The sequence below is a fragment of the Podarcis tiliguerta genome (genome assembly GCF_965153285.1).
Source record: "Podarcis tiliguerta genome assembly, chromosome: 5".
Lineage (NCBI taxonomy): Eukaryota > Metazoa > Chordata > Lepidosauria > Squamata > Lacertidae > Podarcis > Podarcis tiliguerta.
This window is the reverse complement of record NC_139538.1, coordinates 77,936,467-77,955,316: the sequence shown is the minus strand read 5'-3', so window position 1 is coordinate 77,955,316 and position 18,850 is coordinate 77,936,467. Positions and strand designations below refer to the sequence as shown.

Below are 18,850 nucleotides of genomic sequence, written 5' to 3'. Positions count from 1 at the left end.
AATTTGAGCACCCCTGGAAAGTGTTGTACAAATGAGGATCATCACTTGACTGGCTAGCAGAATTATTAAAAAATGGAAGCTGGAACTAAGGCGGCAATTCTGCATCAAATGCTGCTCGAAAAGTTCTGGTAAAGAAACAGCCTGCCTGCTGTGGCAGAGCCACAATTCTAACCTCCCAGAAGTAGCAGCGTGACTGCCACTTACCAAGAATGGGAGGGGCAAGGCATCAATTGGAGAAGTTGAAGTTATGCAGATACGTTGGCAGGAGTGTTGGGTCGGCTCTGCCCATGCATGCACTACTGCCAGAGGACTAATGTTATGGGAAAGCCACTTCTGCTCTAGTGTATTTCTTTGCTGTTTACCCTAGGCTTCACTGGGAGCAGTGGAGAACCTTGGGGTCTCACATTGCAATGGCACCCTGTGCAACGCCCAAATTTGACACCCCTCTGACCTCTTGCACTCCATTCTAAATCATAGTAGCTGTGTTCCCTGTGGCGCCCCCAAGACTCCGCAACCAGTGTGTTGTTCTCCCCTCAATCTGCCTCTGCTGGGAGGAAATGTGGGGTCAAAAATTTGTAAATAAAAGGTGGGCATCTTGAAGTTTGCCATGCTTTTGACAAACCCTGACTCTGGGATTTCATTTGTCACATCATACAGCTGTGCAGTTACCTTCTTTCATTAGTTCAACCCTCACCGACATCCTCGTACACCCTGGCAGAAGCAAGTGTCCCACTTGAACATCCTGAGACACATGCCTCCTCACAGTCTGGAGTACCTGAGTGAGCAGAGAAAGGAGGAAGTGATGACTTCTGAGCCCATCAAGTTCCTTGCCTGCCCCTCTCAGAGTTCGGTCTTGAGGTCAGATGATACTTGGGCGTTAGAGACCCGTTTTGTTCTAGCATTTCTGGTCAACAAAGGAACAACAACGCATGAGAACACCGGTGCTTTAATGATCAACATCCAGGAATTGAGTGGCTCCTGAAAAGGAAGCACATGGGTGGGATTGCCAGCCAATCATCTTGGCAGGGCTCCCATGTCTTGGACAAGCGTCTTGATAGGCAACAGTTGCAGTGTTGCTCATGGGTCCATCTCCATGGTGGGAACCTCTTCAACCATTGCACAGCGATCATGAAGCTTGCAAGGATGGCGGAGCTGGCCTGGAGCCAAGTAGGTTACCAACCGCACGGAGGAACAGCTGGGGTCATCCTGGTCACTCCTGCTGGTAGTAGGAGAGGTCTCTCTCCTGACTAGAATAGAATAGGCCATGGGGTGGATCCTGTACCTGTGAGAAATTGACCTGTGAAGAGCAAGGACAGACAGAGTGTATGAAATAAGCAGCAGCCTGGAGCACGAAGTCCCTGAATAGTTTTTGCTTTTTTAAAGTATACACAGCATTTCCATATAAATTAAACTCCCGAGTGGTAGTAAATATTAGAAACAGAAGAAGAAATTGTGCCATATGAGTGCTTTAGTCAGTTCTCAGACCTCAGCTTCCCTTGGAGGGAAGGGGAACTGACTGTGAACATTCTCCCCATTTGGGGAATGCAGCAAAATACTGTGTATTAGGTAATAGCTTGTTTTGCTGCATGCATCCAGACTGTGATTCTGCATGCTCATAACTATTTGACCAGCAGTGGCATAGGTTGGAACAGAGGCGACCAATTCGGTTTGGTCACACTGGGCACGGAGCCTAGAGGGTGCCACAACTATGATATAGAATGGAAGACGAGAGGTGGAGGGTACTGAATTTTGGTGTCACACAGGGCACTGCTGAAATTTGAGACCCCAAGGTCCACCACCAGTTGGAATGAGGTATCTAGCAACTATCGACAAAGAACCACAGAGATGTCTCCTGTGTGTGGCATACACTACTGCACACTGTTGGGAGTGGTGATAAAGTGTGCTTTCACAATATAGTGCAGACTAGGGATTGAAGGATCTGTAAGTTTTGGTTCCCTCAGTTTCTCATTTTCCCAATCATCAATTCACTTATCCACATTTCTGCAGCAAGTTGTGCTTTAAACAACAGCAAAACAAACAAGCCATCAGCAAGTTTAGTGTGGATTTCTCCTAAACAAGCTTTGTATTCAGTTATGACTCAGGCACACATTTTTGCAAGCAGCTTCTCCTCCTATCATGCTTTTTCCCCATGTAACTTCCACTAATATGTATTTGTTTCCATGCATGTATGGAAATAAATGCATCTATGTACTGTATGCATTTTTGTAAGCACTGGTTGGAGAACTCCATTTCAAAATTCAGATATGGACAAATTTTGAAGGATGCCTGTTTCAGTTCTCATTTTTTTTCTCCAGAAAGTGCAAAATTGATAGGTTTGCCTTCGAATACAAACTGAATCAGATTTCTCCTCATCCCTAGTTCAGACAAAACATGACATTCACATGTAACAAAAGAGGTGGTAAATAAACCAATTGCAGCAGTTAACTACATTACAGAATCCCTTCCTTCATTGTTTACCTCTGTATGGTGCTCTGTCCTGGTGTTGCCTGTTGGCGGAGTGGGTTTCGGGTTGTTGTGTCCTGGGTCCTGAGGCAAGATACCTGTCAGAGTTCTAAGCAGAAAAGTTTTAGCAATGTGCTCAAGTTCCCCTGTGTCTTCCCAAGACAGGCTGTTTGTGCAGAGTTCTTTCTGTGTGCGCAAAATGACTTTTCTCCATAGTTTCCCATCGGCCTCTATGAACTCTGATTGAATTTGACATGAGGCCAGAGAGGGAGAGAGATCCATGCTGTGTGCTCTGTCATCTGCGTCATGTACCTATCAAGCTGTGTTTGTGGTTATACAGGTGGTGGTCTGCTGTGTTTTCTTGATGGAGGATCTCCTCTGATGTCACAGTGGCCCCTTAACTATGTCACCGCCCTTCTGTTTGACATTGGCTTACCTGTGCTGAGGAAAGGACTTTGAAATGTTGAGATGTCTAAGGTCATAGAATTGTAGAGTTGGAAGGGACCCTGAGGATCATGTAATCCAGGGTTTCCCAAACTTGAGTCTTCAACAGTTTTTGAACTACAATTCCCACCATCCCTGACCACTAGCCTTGTAGCTAGGGATGATGGGAGTTGTGGTCTAGCAACAGCTGGAGACCCAAGTTTGGGAAGCTCTGACCTAGTCCAACCCCTTACAATGTGAGAATATGCAGCTGTCAAATCCTCTTATCTGTGCCAGGATCCTGTGGGCTTTTGAATGGCACATGGATGGTGCCATATTTGTTAAACAATCTCAGAGTGAATTAGGCTCACTTTATACATATGTATGGCAAGGCCATATTGCTGACTTGTTGTCCACTGTTCTTCTGAGACAAATGGAGCTGAAGAGTGGCATGAAATGGAGATACAGAGGTATCAAAGTTAACTTTAGAATTCAGAGCCAAAGTGGGGAAGAACATTTCTGGTAGCTTTGAAAAGGTGACTTTAGTGATTGACATGAAAGGCTCAGCAATATTTGCCAATTCAGGAAGCACTTCCCTCACTCTGAACTGCCTTCAGCTGTCCTTAGCAATATCATCACATAGCCAAAGCTGATTTACACAGAGTTGTGGCATCATTTTCTTTCACTGCCTAACTGGTGGTTTCCACATGATTTCTATATACTGTTGGATTTCTCTTTCTGGATCATAAAATTGTCCTCTGTTTCACCTAGATACTTCTTGGATGATGGATGCTTAAGCTATATTTGCTACTCAACAGATGCTTGATTAATAAAGCACCCTTGAGAAAGACCCTTGCTAATAATTAAAAGGAATGTGTGATGGATGCTAGATACTATTTGCATATTTGCTTGATGAACATAATCTCTGTACTTGTCCAAGATCAGATTTAATTCAATTACAATTGTACTGTTTGGTGCATCTTCAATCAGAGTGGAGGACAAATTGATGGGGAAGTTTATAAACTCTTTGGAATTTATTCATCTTCCTATGTAAATTATTCAAAATTTTAAGCTGTGCCTTCTTGGATAATAGCTGAATGTAGAGAACCAGGGGTTTAGAATTCTGAACATATTTAGCTTAACTTCTAAGAAGTGAACAAATACAATGTTTTAGAATGCAATGATGTTTCTGAGATTTGTCACAAGGGAGCACAAAGAAGGGGTGCTTCAACTGTTATGAGTTTTGGATTATTCCTGTTTGCTTCATTTTATCAGTTCAAGATTATGCACCAAATACTAGAGAAAATGGAATGGATATACAACCAATAGTACACAGTCATTTTTCACTGAATTAAATAGTATTGGCCAATTTGGGGAAGGAATGGAGGCATACTGAATACAGTGGTACCTTGGGTTACATACGCTTCAGGTTACAGACTCTGCTAGCCCAGAAATAGTACCTCGGGTTAAGAACTTTGCTTCAGGGTGAGAACAGAAATCGTGCTCCAGTGGTGCGGCGGCAGTGGGAGGCCCCATTAGCTTAAGTGGTGCTTCAGGTTAAGAACAGTTTCAGGTTAGGAACGGACCTCCAGAACGAATTAAGTACTTAACCTGAGGTACCACTGTACAGAACTGATAGTTCTGGATATTGGAAGGAAATGGCTGCTTACTTCCCTTGCAGTGAGCGGTGGTTGCTGCCCAACGCAGCACCTCCTCCATCAGCCCAGCCGCGACACCCCACTTTGTCTGTGTGCATCCCCCTCAGCTGCCATGGAGGCTCATGGGTTCCTGCCAAACCTGTTTTCAAATTGGGCCAATCTGTGGCAGCCTGGGCGGGGGGCGTGGCTGGGCGTGCGGACCTGAGTCAGGCAGGCTTCACTCAGGTCTGCCCGCCTGCTGTATATCTTGGCCAACAGCGTACTCCTCATCCAGTCAGCCAGGAGCGTCAACCACTCTTTCCCTCCCTACTTTAATTTCTTAATTTCTTGCTGCTTTAACCATTTTTTTTTTCTTTTCAGCTAGAAGGGCTTTGATTTGGTCTGGTGACGGTTGCCGTATTCGGGGCTGGGAAGGATTTTCCCCTGCTCTGCAGGTTTTGCCTTTCCCTTAGCAAGGGGAAGGCAAGGGCTACCACACATGTGTGGATTTACTGTTTGCTGTTTAATTACTACATTAACATCACATAATTAGTAATTGCACAGCTATTTACCGGAACACACAAACATTTTATGTATACTTCTAAAACTATGACTTGGTAGGGATGGGGATTAAAAGCCAACAGTGCAATCCAATACATGCCTACTCAGAAGTAAGCCCCATTCAGGTTTAATGGCTTTATCCCCAAGTAAACTGTAGCTTGAGTTTCTTTAGGCTTTTCTAGTAGGGAACATCCTCCAAAAACCAAGTCCAAAATTATTTTAGCTGTCAGTTTCTGTATTTGTAGTTCCATAAGATGTTTCTAAGCTGCACCAACCCAAACTCAGTTGCATTCCTAATGTAGCCACATCACGGATTTCTTTGCTGAGATTAAGCCATTTTCTGTCTTTATTTCCAACCTTTCTCCTACTATATCCTACAGATGAGCCCCACTCCCCCTTTTTACTTTAGGATACATATCTGGCATTATTACTGAATTTTCCATCATGACCCAAAGATCTCTTTTTCTGGTAGGCAGAGCAGTGGTGTAGCGAGAGTTGCCAGTGGCCGGGGCTGCACAGAGGGGGTGGGTGGAAAGAAGGGAAATGGACACAGTACGCATGCACATTCAACTGCCTCTCTGCTGCATTGCCTCCCCCCCCCCCCGGCCACAAGCTGGAAACCCCAGTCAACAACGCATCCCCACCTGTACTGCCCTGCTGGCCACTACTACATTTAGGTACCTGGCTAAGCTTCATACTTTGCTAAATCAGCTTCTTGCTACTTGGGGAAGGGCTTTAGCTCAGTGGTAGAGTATCTGCCTTGCAAGCAGGAGGTTCTGGGTTCAATCCCCGGTATCTCCAGGTAGGGTTGGGAGAGACTTTTAATTTGTATACTGCCTTTCTATACTACTATACACAAGGTGGTTGACAGCAACAAAATATGCAACAAAGGACATGCACCTTACCATAATCTGATCCAATACAAAAAGTCATAATAAAACGTAACTTTAAAATGGAACGACTTATATCGGATAAAATAATATTCAAGAATCTATTAGGATATAATAGTACACAATAAAAGGTAACTCTCGAAACATCAGCAAATAATAAACAAATTCTCTCTTAACAATTGCAGTAAAGAATTACTAAACTATGATCAATAAAAATAGCTGCAAGTCTCAATGCATAAAATACTGCAATATATGCAAAGCCATGTAAAAGGATCAATTGGAGAAACACAGACACACAACTTATAAGATTATTATTATTTTTTAAAAAATCCCTGCTTCTGCTGTTCTTAAAGTCATGGCCTGGGAGAGGCTAATTGCTCAGACCTCATGCGGCACTCAGATTGGCTGGAATGGGGCAGCCCCCCTCTGTCGTCATGACTAATGAGTATTGTAGAGACAGGTTGCTTCTGTTTCTATCTCTCAAACTTTCTTGCACTGTTTTTCTAGTTCTACAGTTCCTCTCTTTCCAGCCACTACTTTTACAGTATTTACCAAGGTGAATGAGGAGAAAGATGGGAAAGTGGCCCAGACCGTTGTGTGGGAGAATGGAGCCCTTCACAAGCCTCTTGCAAAGAGAAGCTCTTCTTTTACATACACTTCTCAAAATGTTTCTCGATGCATAATATCAAATAAGGTTTGACAACAACAGTTTATCCATCTTGACAAAAAGAAAACAAATCCTCCAGTTCGGTAGCACTTAAGGCTAGATGCTGTGCTATCTCTAGTTAGAAGTAATAGCTGGCATTGTCTCTTTCTGTTATAGATCTATCACTCGCAGAGTGTAACAGTACAACCCTATGCATGTCTACTCAGAACTAACTCCCATTGAGTTCAATGGGACTTGCTTGCAGGTTAATCGAATAGGATTGCTGCCTTAGCATGGTAGCTTTTTTTTTTTCTAGGGTTCATCTCCTTGGGAACAGGGCAACACAAACATAGGATTGCACGAGTGATGTCTTATTGGAACATGATTTCTTCCCTTGGTTGCCAAGTTACAAATGAACTGTTATCTCATTGAATCGCATACATTTCAATAGACCCTGTTTTTCCAGCTAAGGAGAAGCACGGGGAGAACAGCTGATAGCACACAGATAAGTATCAAACTCATTTATGAATGGGTTTTATATTGTATTCACTGGCAAACAGGATCAGACACTGCCATTTACACTGAAGACTTGTTCAAACCATCAAAATGGAACTGAAGCAATTGATGGAACTCTTGCAAGCTATAATTTGCTCCCCACATTTTTCTAAGGACAAAAATAAAACAAAACCAACCAGCCTAGATATTAATAGGTGCTTCAGAGCAACGCATCATCAAACTGTAATCTTCCTTGTGAAACTAAACCTCTGCATACACATTTCTTATTGATCCTGTTGAATATGGAAAATAGTGATGGCAATTGGAGGTGTGACATTTATCAGATGAATGCTCCAAATGACAAAACACAGTTATGAACCAATACTTCCATTGTGGGAGGGGAAAATACAGAACAGGAAACTCAAATTTGGAGAATGTTCTGAGTGCAGTGCTGTTACATCTATGTGGGTCTCTTTCTGGACTTCTCTGAGATATCCTGTTGGATACTGTGGGCAGCAAGATGCTGGATTAATTGAAACCTTGGCAAGCCCATTTTTAAACCTCTGTGACTCGGGGTCTGCATGTTCATTTAAGGCCTAAGGTCTGGTCTCATCTGGAAGGGCTCCTCTTATGTAGGATCACTTACCCTATGTAATTAGGATGCATATGCTTTTTGTGTTTTTTTCTTGGCAATCCACTTCATATCACTGGCTGCCATGGGTATCAGCAAGGGAATACACAATGTAATGAGAGCACAACATGGAATGAAGGATCCTGCATAGCAAAGGCAGTAGAGAGAACCCGATGCAGGCATGCTGCTTTCTGTTGCAGCCCATGTTTCTCGTAAGACCATTCAGCATTCTTGGCGGGTGCTGCTGTGGGTCACTGTTCCCTCTGCGATCAGATGGGGAAGGCCCCTTGAGCTGCTTTCCAAGCAGCAAAGGAGGTCCCTGGGCCAAGCTTGCTGCCTGGGAAAAGGATCCAGCCCACTCACTCAATTGGCCAATCGCAAGGGAAGAAAGGGGGTGGTTGTGGGCCACTCCCCAGGCATTTAAGGAGGACCCATGGTTTGCCTTGGCAGCCACTCCTTTGCTGTTTCTGCCACTCCTGGGATCTCTTTGTTGGATCGTCAGTCTTGTCATTGGACCTTGACACAAACACTAGATGTCATGTCTAATTATTCATGAAATTTGGGTGGTCCATAGGGTGGGGGTGCAACATGTACTTCTGAATCTACTAGACAAGACTGAAGCAATGTGCTTGGGAGAAGATGAAGAGGGAAGGCCACATGCTGCTGGTTTGGTTTCAGCTGTCCCTGCTGACAGGTCTCCAGCCTTAGGGCTCTCCTGGACACATTGCTCTGCCTAGAACCCCAGGTTTCTGCAGGGGGCAAGCAAGCATTTCCCTGATGTAATCTGGTTATGGAGATTATGCCTCTTTTTGTAAGAAGTTATTATAACCTTGAAACTGTAGACTACTGTAATATACTCCACGTGTTTTTTCTTCTTGAGGACTTCAGGAGATCCTTCATCCACTTTGAAGTTATACGGTGTCTCTTTTAACAAGATTGGATTGTTTTTTAAATAAAATACCACAAACTTCTCCTCTGGCTTCCTGCAGCCTAGCAGGCACAATTCAATGCCTCGTATTCACACCTAGAGCTCTAGGAATATTGGGTATAATTTCATGAAGAGACTGCCTCATCCCTGATAACCCATTGTAATGCCAGTGGTCAATAGAAAATGTACTGTTGGGAATAGAGTCTGCATGACATGCTAGCATGCAAGCTTTCTTTTTGATCTGTAAATTGTAGAATTTTCTTCCCTTAGGGTGTCATCCCAGCCTGGAATACTTTCTTGAAAGTTTTAGAAAACTTAAAAACAAAGAAAAACAAAGCTGGCTTGGGTGGGTGGAGCAAGGCAAGTTAGAGTCGACCATGAGATCTATTATAGCACATTTTCAATACATGTTTCAGTGCAGATGGCTTCACTACTATTAGCCACTATGAGACTATGAAATAAGGTGGGCTTCACATTTAAAAGATTTTGAGGTAGATGTAATTAAACTTCTTGAATAGCAATATCATTTTCTAAGAACACACAAAGCATTGGATCATTAAAAAAATAAGCACAGTTTAAGCAATTAAATATAATGTGTTACAGATGAGTTTCAGTCGCAGTGTTTGAGTCTTCTCTAGGACTCAGAAGTGTGGGTGTGTTGCTATGCCTGTGGGCACAAGGGATGTGTTACTGCCATCTTTACCCCTAGTGAAGGATGCAACTGTTCAGATCAGAAATGCACTCAGTACAGCAGCAATCAGCAGATTTACTTGCCACACCAATAACCATATTTAGGCACCACAGCTCTTCATATACCAGTTCATGCAGAAATAGTGGAAACAATCAGCATGATAAACTGTGGCCAATCTCTCTACACAACCCCACAGCATTAGTTATTGCATGAGCAGCCTCTTGTCTGACCCTTTAATTGCATAAAAGCCATCAACTCATTACAAAGTATTTCCCATCCATAGTGGGTCCAGGTGAACCAAGCGCGATGTAAAGGACAAACAATAAAACACTTCCATTTACAGCACACAAAATTAAACCCAGCGGAGAAAAGAGCGCTGCATGCATTATTATTACAGTTAGAGAAAGTTATTTGGTGCTTTTGGTCCAAAACAGACATCAAGGAGCACAGCTCATAAAGATTGTTTGAGGTCCCTGCTCAGCTTCTCTTCCATGTATTAAATGGACTTCAGGAAAGGTTTATTTAATGGAACCACTTCCGAGATAAACTGGCTGGTTCCTAGAACATTAGCTCGACAGAGAGCGCACACAAGCAAGATGGATATTTCAATTAGAAATCAAAGAGAAAATGCAAGCAGCAGCATTAGGACTAGACACCAGATTCAGACAACTAATAGAAGAAAACTGTACCCAGGAACATAAAATGGTTCCCTATGGCTCAAAGCAACGAGTTGCTAGCTATCCACACAAATGTCAGGGTGCTCCCACATGCACGTTTGTGGGTTTCATTTATCAAAACGTAGTGCCAGGCTTTTTATCAGTATCAGCACAGAACAGAACAGTTGATAGTCCCTGGGTGGGCTTTTTTCAGATGGCTTGAGTGAGTGCCGTGGCTTTCAAAACACTCAGCATAAATTAAGGAGATGTATTTGTGCCTGGGAGGCTCTGAATTGCTAGGGATATCTTTGGGGGTGGGGTGGGCAATGGATAGAGCAAAGTGCTTCTTTGAACTACGAAACCTGAGCTCAATTTTGCAAGTGAGGAAAGCTGCAAGGCTGCGTTTCTAATAGACCCCTGGTCTTCCCTAAAATTGATCCCTGTGGTACCTCCCGAGAGGAGAGTTTAGGAATGTTGAGCATCTTTTTATATCTTGCCGGAGCTTGGGAGCAATGCCCTCATTAAGAAAAGTTGAACTTGAGAAAGAAAAGCAATCTATGTGGCTGGCTTCAATCTGTCTGTTGTGATCAAGGACTACAGCTCTAGAACAGCACCCCAGAGGCTAAGACCAGGAAGGAATTACTAGTGACATGCCATGCCAGGTGTAGAGTACCAGTGTCAGCCATCCATCAAAGCCTCAGAGGTGTATTGCTTTAATATATCTAGAAAGAGAGAAAGAGAGAAGCAATCTTCCAGCCTTACCTTGATCTGGTCCAGTGTAGCTTTTTGGCTGTGCTCCGTCCACTACAAGAAAGAGAGGGATTAATGCCAATTCCCTGTGAGTCATCCTAAATGACAGAGTAGGTTCACTCTTTGCTCAGGCTGCTTGCTGCCTCCGCTATGTGACAGCTGCCGGCTGGCTTTGGAACAAGAGTGTCCCATTCTGCAGCTTACTGCAGGGGGAGTGTTAGGTGGATACGCACAGGCAGCAAGAGAAAGCAGAAAAGCAGGAGGGTGTGGGAGAAAGCGAGAGCAAAGAGACTGAAATAGGAATATACCATCTGAGTCGGCATTGCCTCTGTCTCCCTGCCTCCTCGTGTTGGATGGTTTTAAAAGTTTCTTTTCAATAATGAGGCATGGATGCTCTTAAAGAACTTTAGGGACAGAATTGCCTGTATCTAGCATTGCCATCCCAAAGAACTATTTTGAGATCACAGCTTCTCTGAACAGTTTGCTTGTTGAGAAATGTTTTAGCTGCTGCTGGTGCAATACAGGATAATGTTTCCCTGGGTTGTGACTGGCTTGGGTGTTCATTTGACGAATCCATGGCGCCACTGTGGCATTGTCGAAAGAGTCTTGGGTCAAAGAGACCAGGATTCAAGTGAGCTGTGTGCCGGATATTCACTGGTTTTGATATCTTCTTTGAAATGGTCATATTTTGCAGCTGAATTAATTCCTGAGTGGGGAGGGAGTGAAAGTAACCTTGCTGGCTTTGTTTATGAGTGCCTGTGTGACATCACGTCGTACGCGCCATTGTGATGTGGCTGGCAGACTCCTCCGGGTTGCCATAGGCAATCAGATTAAATGGCAGCGAGGGCAAAGGAGCAGAGGAACAAAGTAGGCTGCCAAACCACAAGCAGCCAGGAGGACAAAAAGGTGCCAGGCTGCATCAAAGCAACAGGAAGAGGTTTGCAACAAGTATCTGAAATTGCCACAGACGGGAGGGGCTTTCAGGCATTCACAAGAACAAACCACTTCAATTCAAATCTCCCGAGCTCCAAGGAAACTGGCTGGGTTGCCTCAGACAAGTCAGTGTTGCTTAGCATCATCTACCTCAGAGGGTGGTTTGAGGATAAAAATAAGGAAATTCCATGTATGGTGCCCTGAGCAGGATTCAACACTGCTTGATAAATGTAGGGCCCCCTGCAGAGGGGCCCACAAAAAACTGTTGGGTTTTCTAGCTATTCTTTGGGTAGGCCCCAAAGCACTTCTGTTCGGTTCCAAAATATCGGATATAATAGTAATAATAAATGGAAGGTTCATCCTGACAAGATGGAGAGCCTGTCAATAGAGAGTATTGAACAAATTCTGGGTGGAGTTGCACTCCGCCTGATGAAACAGGTTCAAAATGCAGCTATGCTCTTTACTCTAACCATGGCTTAACAGGCTAAACCAGTACAGGACTTCTTTGCCCAAGCTGGAGCCTCTTCTGAACAGAGGTAACCTGTCCGTGGTTATCTATACTCTACTAACAACCTGTCTGGATTTCTGCAATGTGCTGTACATAGGGTTACCTCTGAAAATGGTTTGGAAGCTTTGGCTGCTGTAAAATGTATCCACCAGAGTGCGGACTGGCAGTGATATCTCATCAGTCTTAGAAAAACTTTATGGGCTCCATTTTTTGCTTCTGGACCTAATTCAAATGGCTGGTGTTCACCTCTAAGGCCATAAAAGGTTTGGAAACTTGAAAGAGTGCCATTTTCCATGCCAATTTATCTGTACACTACGGTAGTAAGCCGATGATTTATTGCTCAGAGCTGAGATTAGTTGTAACACTATTTCCCCGCCCCCCCCCCAGTGGTACCTTAGCTACAGAATGTCCTCTTCAGCAAGGTATACCTGGTGCCACCTTTGCTTACTTTTAGGCACCAGACAAAAAACACTTTTTAAAAATATAAGTAGCATATTACCCTCTAACATTCCTCAGATGGAAATAGGGACATTTCCTACTCCTCTTCACTGACCCTCCTTGACCCACCATTTTTGGTCCCCCGCCCCCGCCCCGCAGAACATTTCTGCCACCACTATACCAACGGGACAGAACACATACATCCTGAACAGTCCTGATGAAACCTCTTAATCCTGATTTTTATTTTATTTATTTCACAAAAAGAAAAACACACACCAATCAATAAATCTTAGAAAGGGGCAAGATTAGACATGGATACACATGATGTTTAGGGAAGTTTTAAATGTTTGAAGTTTTATTCTGCTTTTAATCTTCTGTTGAAAGCCGCCCAGAGTGGCTGGGGAAACCCAACCAGGTGGGCAGGGTAGAAATAATTATAATTAATTATTATTATTAATAATAATAATTTAAGCATTTTAAAAAATCAAAACTCCTTATACTCATCTCCTCTCCCCCTTTCCTCCCACCCAGGATGGCCCTGCCCTCTGCCTGCCTCTAAGAACCTGTGCCTTGACGGAGGTGGCCGCTCCTCCTCTTCCTCAGCCACTCTCCAGCAGCAACTATGAGCTGCCGGAGGAGGAGGCTGGCAGCAATGGCAAGGAGAGGCCATGGGATGCTTGCAGTTGTGACAATGGCCATTGCCATTGCCATTGCTCAGCACAAGCGCCAGCTCCTATTCGCGGAGCTCAGCAGCGGTGGCACTTGCAGAGGAAACTGGGACATTCCGGGATCAAATCAAAAACCGGGATGGCTTTTGCAATTCCAGGACTGCCTTTGGAAAATAGGGGCATTTGGAGGGTATGAAGGAGGCATTTTAAAATACATCTGCCATCTTAAGTGTTCTAATTCTTGACTTGCAGCTGCATTTTAGCTCCTATTTCTTATATGTATCCATTGTTGTTTTACTTAAATGTTTGCAAAGTGCCTTGAAAATGTTGATGAAAGGAGATGCATATGTGTTTTAAATTCACTGTTGTGGTTTTTTTTTTGTTTGTATCTCTCAACTTGGCCTGGAACCAAAGAACTGCACAACCAACTCCCTGTGCCCAAGGGAGCTCTGGGCTTTCACTGCATAAACAGCGCTCCCTTGCTCAACGCCATGTGGCTAATCCCTTTTGGAGTTTTGCAGAAGCAGCTGTAAAATGCCTTGGAATATTGGTGTGTGTGTCTGCCATTCAAAGGAAAATAACCAGAAACCCCACCGGCCATGCCTTAGTTCTTGGCTGTACCTCAAAATAAGTCTTTGGATTCCAACTTTTGTTTTTAACCTAGAACTGGCACATGAGAAAAATATCTGATGTTACCAAATGCCCTTTGAGGCTAGTAATGTGTCACACAAATTTAGGTGTGGGTGTGTGGAGCAGCTTTTGTTCAGTTTTCTGCCTAGTATTCTAAACAATGCATATTCTTTATTTATGCAAACTGCTGGCTATTTTACAGGTTAAAAAAAAAAAAAGCTGAATATCTAGTAGATCCTTTCTGGTGGTGAAGAAAATGAAGCTTGTGGGACATAATCAATTGCTTTCATTTTCCAGCAATTAAGGGGACTGTAATTGAGATTCATGTTGCATGGAAAACCACAGATTCAGTAGATTATTTTGTAGTACAATGCTGCTCATGTTGAAAGAGCTGTCCTTGCACTGCCGACTCATGTTGGCATCAATGATACATTAATATATCAACTTGAAAATGAAAAATGTCTTTATAATCAAGAAGAAGGGGCAGCTTAAAAACTTCACTGCGGCCTGATTCTGAAATCTATCAAGGTAATTTATTGGTATTTTGCAAAATACCAGCCTGACTCCAATGCAAAAAGTAACCCACACATCAACAATAATTAATGGTGAATGATTTGCCTTTAATTGACAGATACCTTAGTGTAGATTATTGCTCCTGTGTTGATCCTGAGATGCAGCGCTGATAAAGTGGTATCTATCATTGGGCCAATTATCCATTCAGCATCAAAACGCTACATGCCTATTTCTGCAAGGCCTGTCACCCAAATAACCAACTAGCTGTTAATTGATTGATCATGTTTACATCACTTTATATTAATTAAATGAAACCGGTTTCTCTTTGGAGAAAAATGTTTCTAAAGATTCCATTAAATTAAAATTTACAAACTTCTCGTGAAATTCTACCCATATCTATTCATAAGATTTTTTTTTCTGTGTTCAGTGGAGCTTACTGTCAGCAAAGTAGGTAGACGATTGCAGCCTGAAGCAAGCACTCATTTTTATTAGGAGTGGCCGTCTTAATGGCAATCTTTATCATCAACGTTCCCTACTGCAGTATTTCGCCTGTAAAACAGATTAAAACCAAGTAAAGCCAAATAATCTTATTTGTAGACCCAGGTGCGGTGAAGCTGAGGGAAGGGGTGCATGAGGCAAATGAAGACGAAGAGACAGATGTTGGACTATATATAATTAGGCCACAACTTCATTGATTGCAGATGCATAGGTTTGGCGTAGGGCCCCAGGGGTTCCCAAACTTCTTTCAAAGAGGGCCAGATTTGATGAAGTGAACATGTGTGAGGGCCAACCAAAGTTGCTGAGCTTTTTTTAGGGTTTTACCCCAGGACATATACTGCCACGGAGGCCAGATTAAATTGATCAGTGGGCCAGATTAAGCCCCCTAAATGGACTTTGCCAAAATGGACTTTGGGCATGCTATCCTATTGTCTAGTGATGGATAGAAGTGAGAGCCGGACCATAAAGAAGGCTGGTCACCGAAGAATTGATGCTTTTGAATTACGGTGCTGGAGGAGACTCTTGAGAGTCCCATGGACTGCAAGAAGATCAAACCTATCCATTCTGAAAGAAATCAGCCCTAAGTGCTAACTGGAAGGACAGATCGTGAAGCTGAGGCTCCAATACTTTGGCCACCTCATGAAAAGAGAAGACTCCCTGGAAAAGACCCTGATGTTGGGAAAGATTGAGGGCACAAGGAGAAGGGGACGACCGCAGACGAGATGGCTGGACAGTGTTCTCGAAGCTACAAACGTGAGTTTGACCAAACTGCGGGAGGCAGTGGAAGACAGGAGTGCCTGGCGTGCTCTGGTCCATGGGGTCGCAAAGAGTCGGACACGACTAAACGACTAAACAACAACAATTCTATTGTCTGTTCCACACGATACAGCAATCAGGCCTCAAATGTGGTGGCACTTTGGAAAGCGCTTCCATTACATATTGCAAAGGAGTCGCCTCTGTTGTCATTTTGGTGCCTTCTGCAGACCTTCCCCTTTCAAGAAGCCTTTAAGTGGAGATATGTATCCCAGTCTGCATCTGTAGTGGAACAACTTTTAACTGTTTTCATACGTGGAATTGTTTTTCACTAATAGTATTGTTTTTATATATGGAATTGTTTTATATTTTGAACTGTTTGCAGTTGGTTTTTTACATTTGCTTTATACTTATGACTTTTATCTGTTATATATTTGTGTATTTTATCATTGTATCTTGCCCTGGGACCTTGTGGTGAAGGGCAGGTAAGAAATCTAATGAATAAATAGTTTATTGGACATTGTTATTCTTTTGAAATGATCCTTATAAAGTGAAACTGCTCGTGAAATGGGAGAGCCATTATTGGCTCTCCAATTAGCCTCTGCCCACCCCAGCGTTATTATTTCGCCCACCATTTTGCTGCCACTGACAAAAATAGTGGTGTTAAGTTGTGGGCGAACATATCAGACGACACAACAATTCTTCCAAAGCAGCTCTTTATTTGTAAGCTGGAACAGAACTGAACTGAGGAGCTCAGTCAGCCTGCTTATACAGAGCTCCACTAGAATGCAACAGTAACCATATTCTGTAACTAGCCAATCACTGAATGTCACTTTCGATCCTTCATTTGCATACAGACTATCCAATCACTGAACGTCACTTTCGATCCTTCATTTGCATAACTATCTACAGTATCCCCCTGCTGGCCCAGGGTGAGAACTTCAGTACATAGCAAGTGGGGTCTAGCTGGAGGGGTAGAGGAGAGAAGCATTTGCTTGGGGGCCCCAGATGAGGCCCCTCAAAATGGGGTTTCACTACCCATAATAGATGCCAACTCCTTTTTATTTTATTTTCAAATTAATCAGGCTCAAGAATGAAGGAAGGAACTGGCTGCACTTTTGTGGCACTTTATTTATGTTCAAACAACATGCTAGGAAAGCAATGCACCTATGCAGCTTGACAGATGTCTCAAGATGCACAAAGGGAGGGAAGAAAGGAAAATATTGTGTGTGTGTGTTTATGTAGTGGGAAATGGTTTTATGCTTGTAGTTCTGGAAAATTGTGTTGACATTTCTCTTGTGTTTGGAGACAAATGACGGGGAGTTAGTGTCAATCTGACACGTTGTGTGAAGTCTTCTGCATGACGACTAATGTTGCCTGATTTGGAGTGATTGGCAGGCTCGACTCCCCTTGAGGAATGTAGGTCAGCAGCATTTGAGGGGCTGTGTGACAGGGGCTGTGTGCAGAAGTTCTTTGGACAATGTGCGCACCTCCACTGTTTGCCTGGCAGGTCAGGGGTGCCATCAAATCCTTTTCTTATGGGATTATAAAATGTACTTTAGTAAATGAAACACTAAATGCATTATGTGCCGCTCTTAATCTTTCTTCGCTTGTGGAAGCCAGCAAAAGCACGGTGTGTGCATTAAGGCTTTGCGCTTCAGTTCCAGAATACAAATAGGAATAGCTCGGTTGAAAGCAGGTAAACTTGCTTTTGGTATATTGCATTCAGCTTGACCCGTGAGTCACCTAATGATTAGCAACCATTGTTAACATTAATTTTTACAGCTGCCAAATACAGGCTTGGATCCAAAATAACAGATAGTGTTTACCAGGCACAATTCCTGATCCTTTCCTCTGCAGCCCCTCATGCTCTCTGACCCCTTGCCCACAAACGTAGGGTGATACAATGTGGAGGGAGGTGCAGCTTGAGATGGTGAAGGAATTGTTGGAAATTAGTGACTCCATTATGCACAAAGGGATATGTCTTCCATTTACACAAGCCAATCTTTGGACCCAAGCCATAGAGGTGAAACCATCTTTATGGACCATGGTATCTGATATTCTCTGAGTATTTACCAAGGGTCGTATCTCTCTACACAAAGTAGATCCACAGAAACATTGTGTGGTGGCATTACAAGTCAAGAGAGCGCTGTCAGGCAAAGAGCCCTCTGACTCTGTGAGGCAGTGTGGGCTGTTTCTAAAGTTTGAAGTAGGAATGGGGCAGAAATCTGACAACATTTAAAGCTGGACCTGCTTAATTTGCACACTCTGACACAATCCCTTCTTTAGAAATTTAGAAATCCACAGAAATTGTTAGGTTAGGAAAAATTGCTTTGTGGAAATGTGTATGGAGTTTAGCCTAATGTGTATATTAGGAAAATTTACAAATTAGGAGAAAGTCACACTAAAACGCAGATGAATTTTCATGTGCACCTTTTTTTAAGCAAACTAAAGTGGAAATGTGAGCGGGGTATAATAAAATTATTATTATTAAGAGTGAAAGAAGTGAGAAACCGAGAAAACATAAGATTACATATTTGCCCATCCCTTGCTTTAAGAGCATTTTTGTTGTTGTCGTTCTTAAAATATTAGAAAAGGCCTGTGCTCATTCACAGTTGACAAGATTTCAGCAGTTCTTCAGGAAGCCCTGCCTGCCTGGAATCTGGTCAGCAAAGAACCCAGTGCTGCTTTGAGCAAGCATGGGGCTTTATTACAATGTTGGGACTAAATGAAAGATCCTACATTCAATTTCTTTGGTAAGCAAACCTCCACAGCTCTGCCCCTTTTGTGACATTTTGGTCGGTCAAATAAAGGCATTGCCCTGATGTGGATTTCTGAATTGATTTCCAGACTGGTTTTTCATGGGAGATTGCCAACCCAAATGAATTTGTGTTCCCTGGAAATATTTGATGAATCATAAATGGAAAAGTTGCTTTTGGTCTTCTACACCTTCTGAAAGAAGATTATCTATCTATCTATCTATCTAATCATTGTGCCACTAAGCTGACACCAGTAGCTAAATCGGTTGCTGGCTTTTTGCCAGCTTCCTTCAGCTTGGAAAAAGCCGCTGTCTCGCTTGGCACAGCAGTGATGTTGTGTGCCCTGAAAGTGAGGGCCAGAGTGTATGAAGGATGATTT

General features: G+C 43.1%; 1 protein-coding gene across 9 annotated transcripts in view; it reads left to right on the top strand.

The window, feature by feature from the left end:
* The window catches only part of LOC310677502 (uncharacterized protein), a 210,839-nt gene that overhangs the window by 167,555 nt on the left and 24,434 nt on the right, over positions 1-18,850 (top strand). Inside the window, exon 1 of one of the 9 annotated variants that reach the window (XM_083440659.1) lies at positions 11,506-11,708. The exons of 7 other annotated variants lie outside the window; for them this stretch is intronic. In XM_083440659.1, the coding sequence (XP_083296785.1) occupies positions 11,606-11,708 (103 nt within the window). In that variant the 5' untranslated portion in view covers positions 11,506-11,605. Of the gene's footprint in view, positions 1-11,505; positions 11,830-18,850 lie in introns of those variants that run through there. One more of the 9 variants, XR_014511201.1, reaches the window with a different exon arrangement.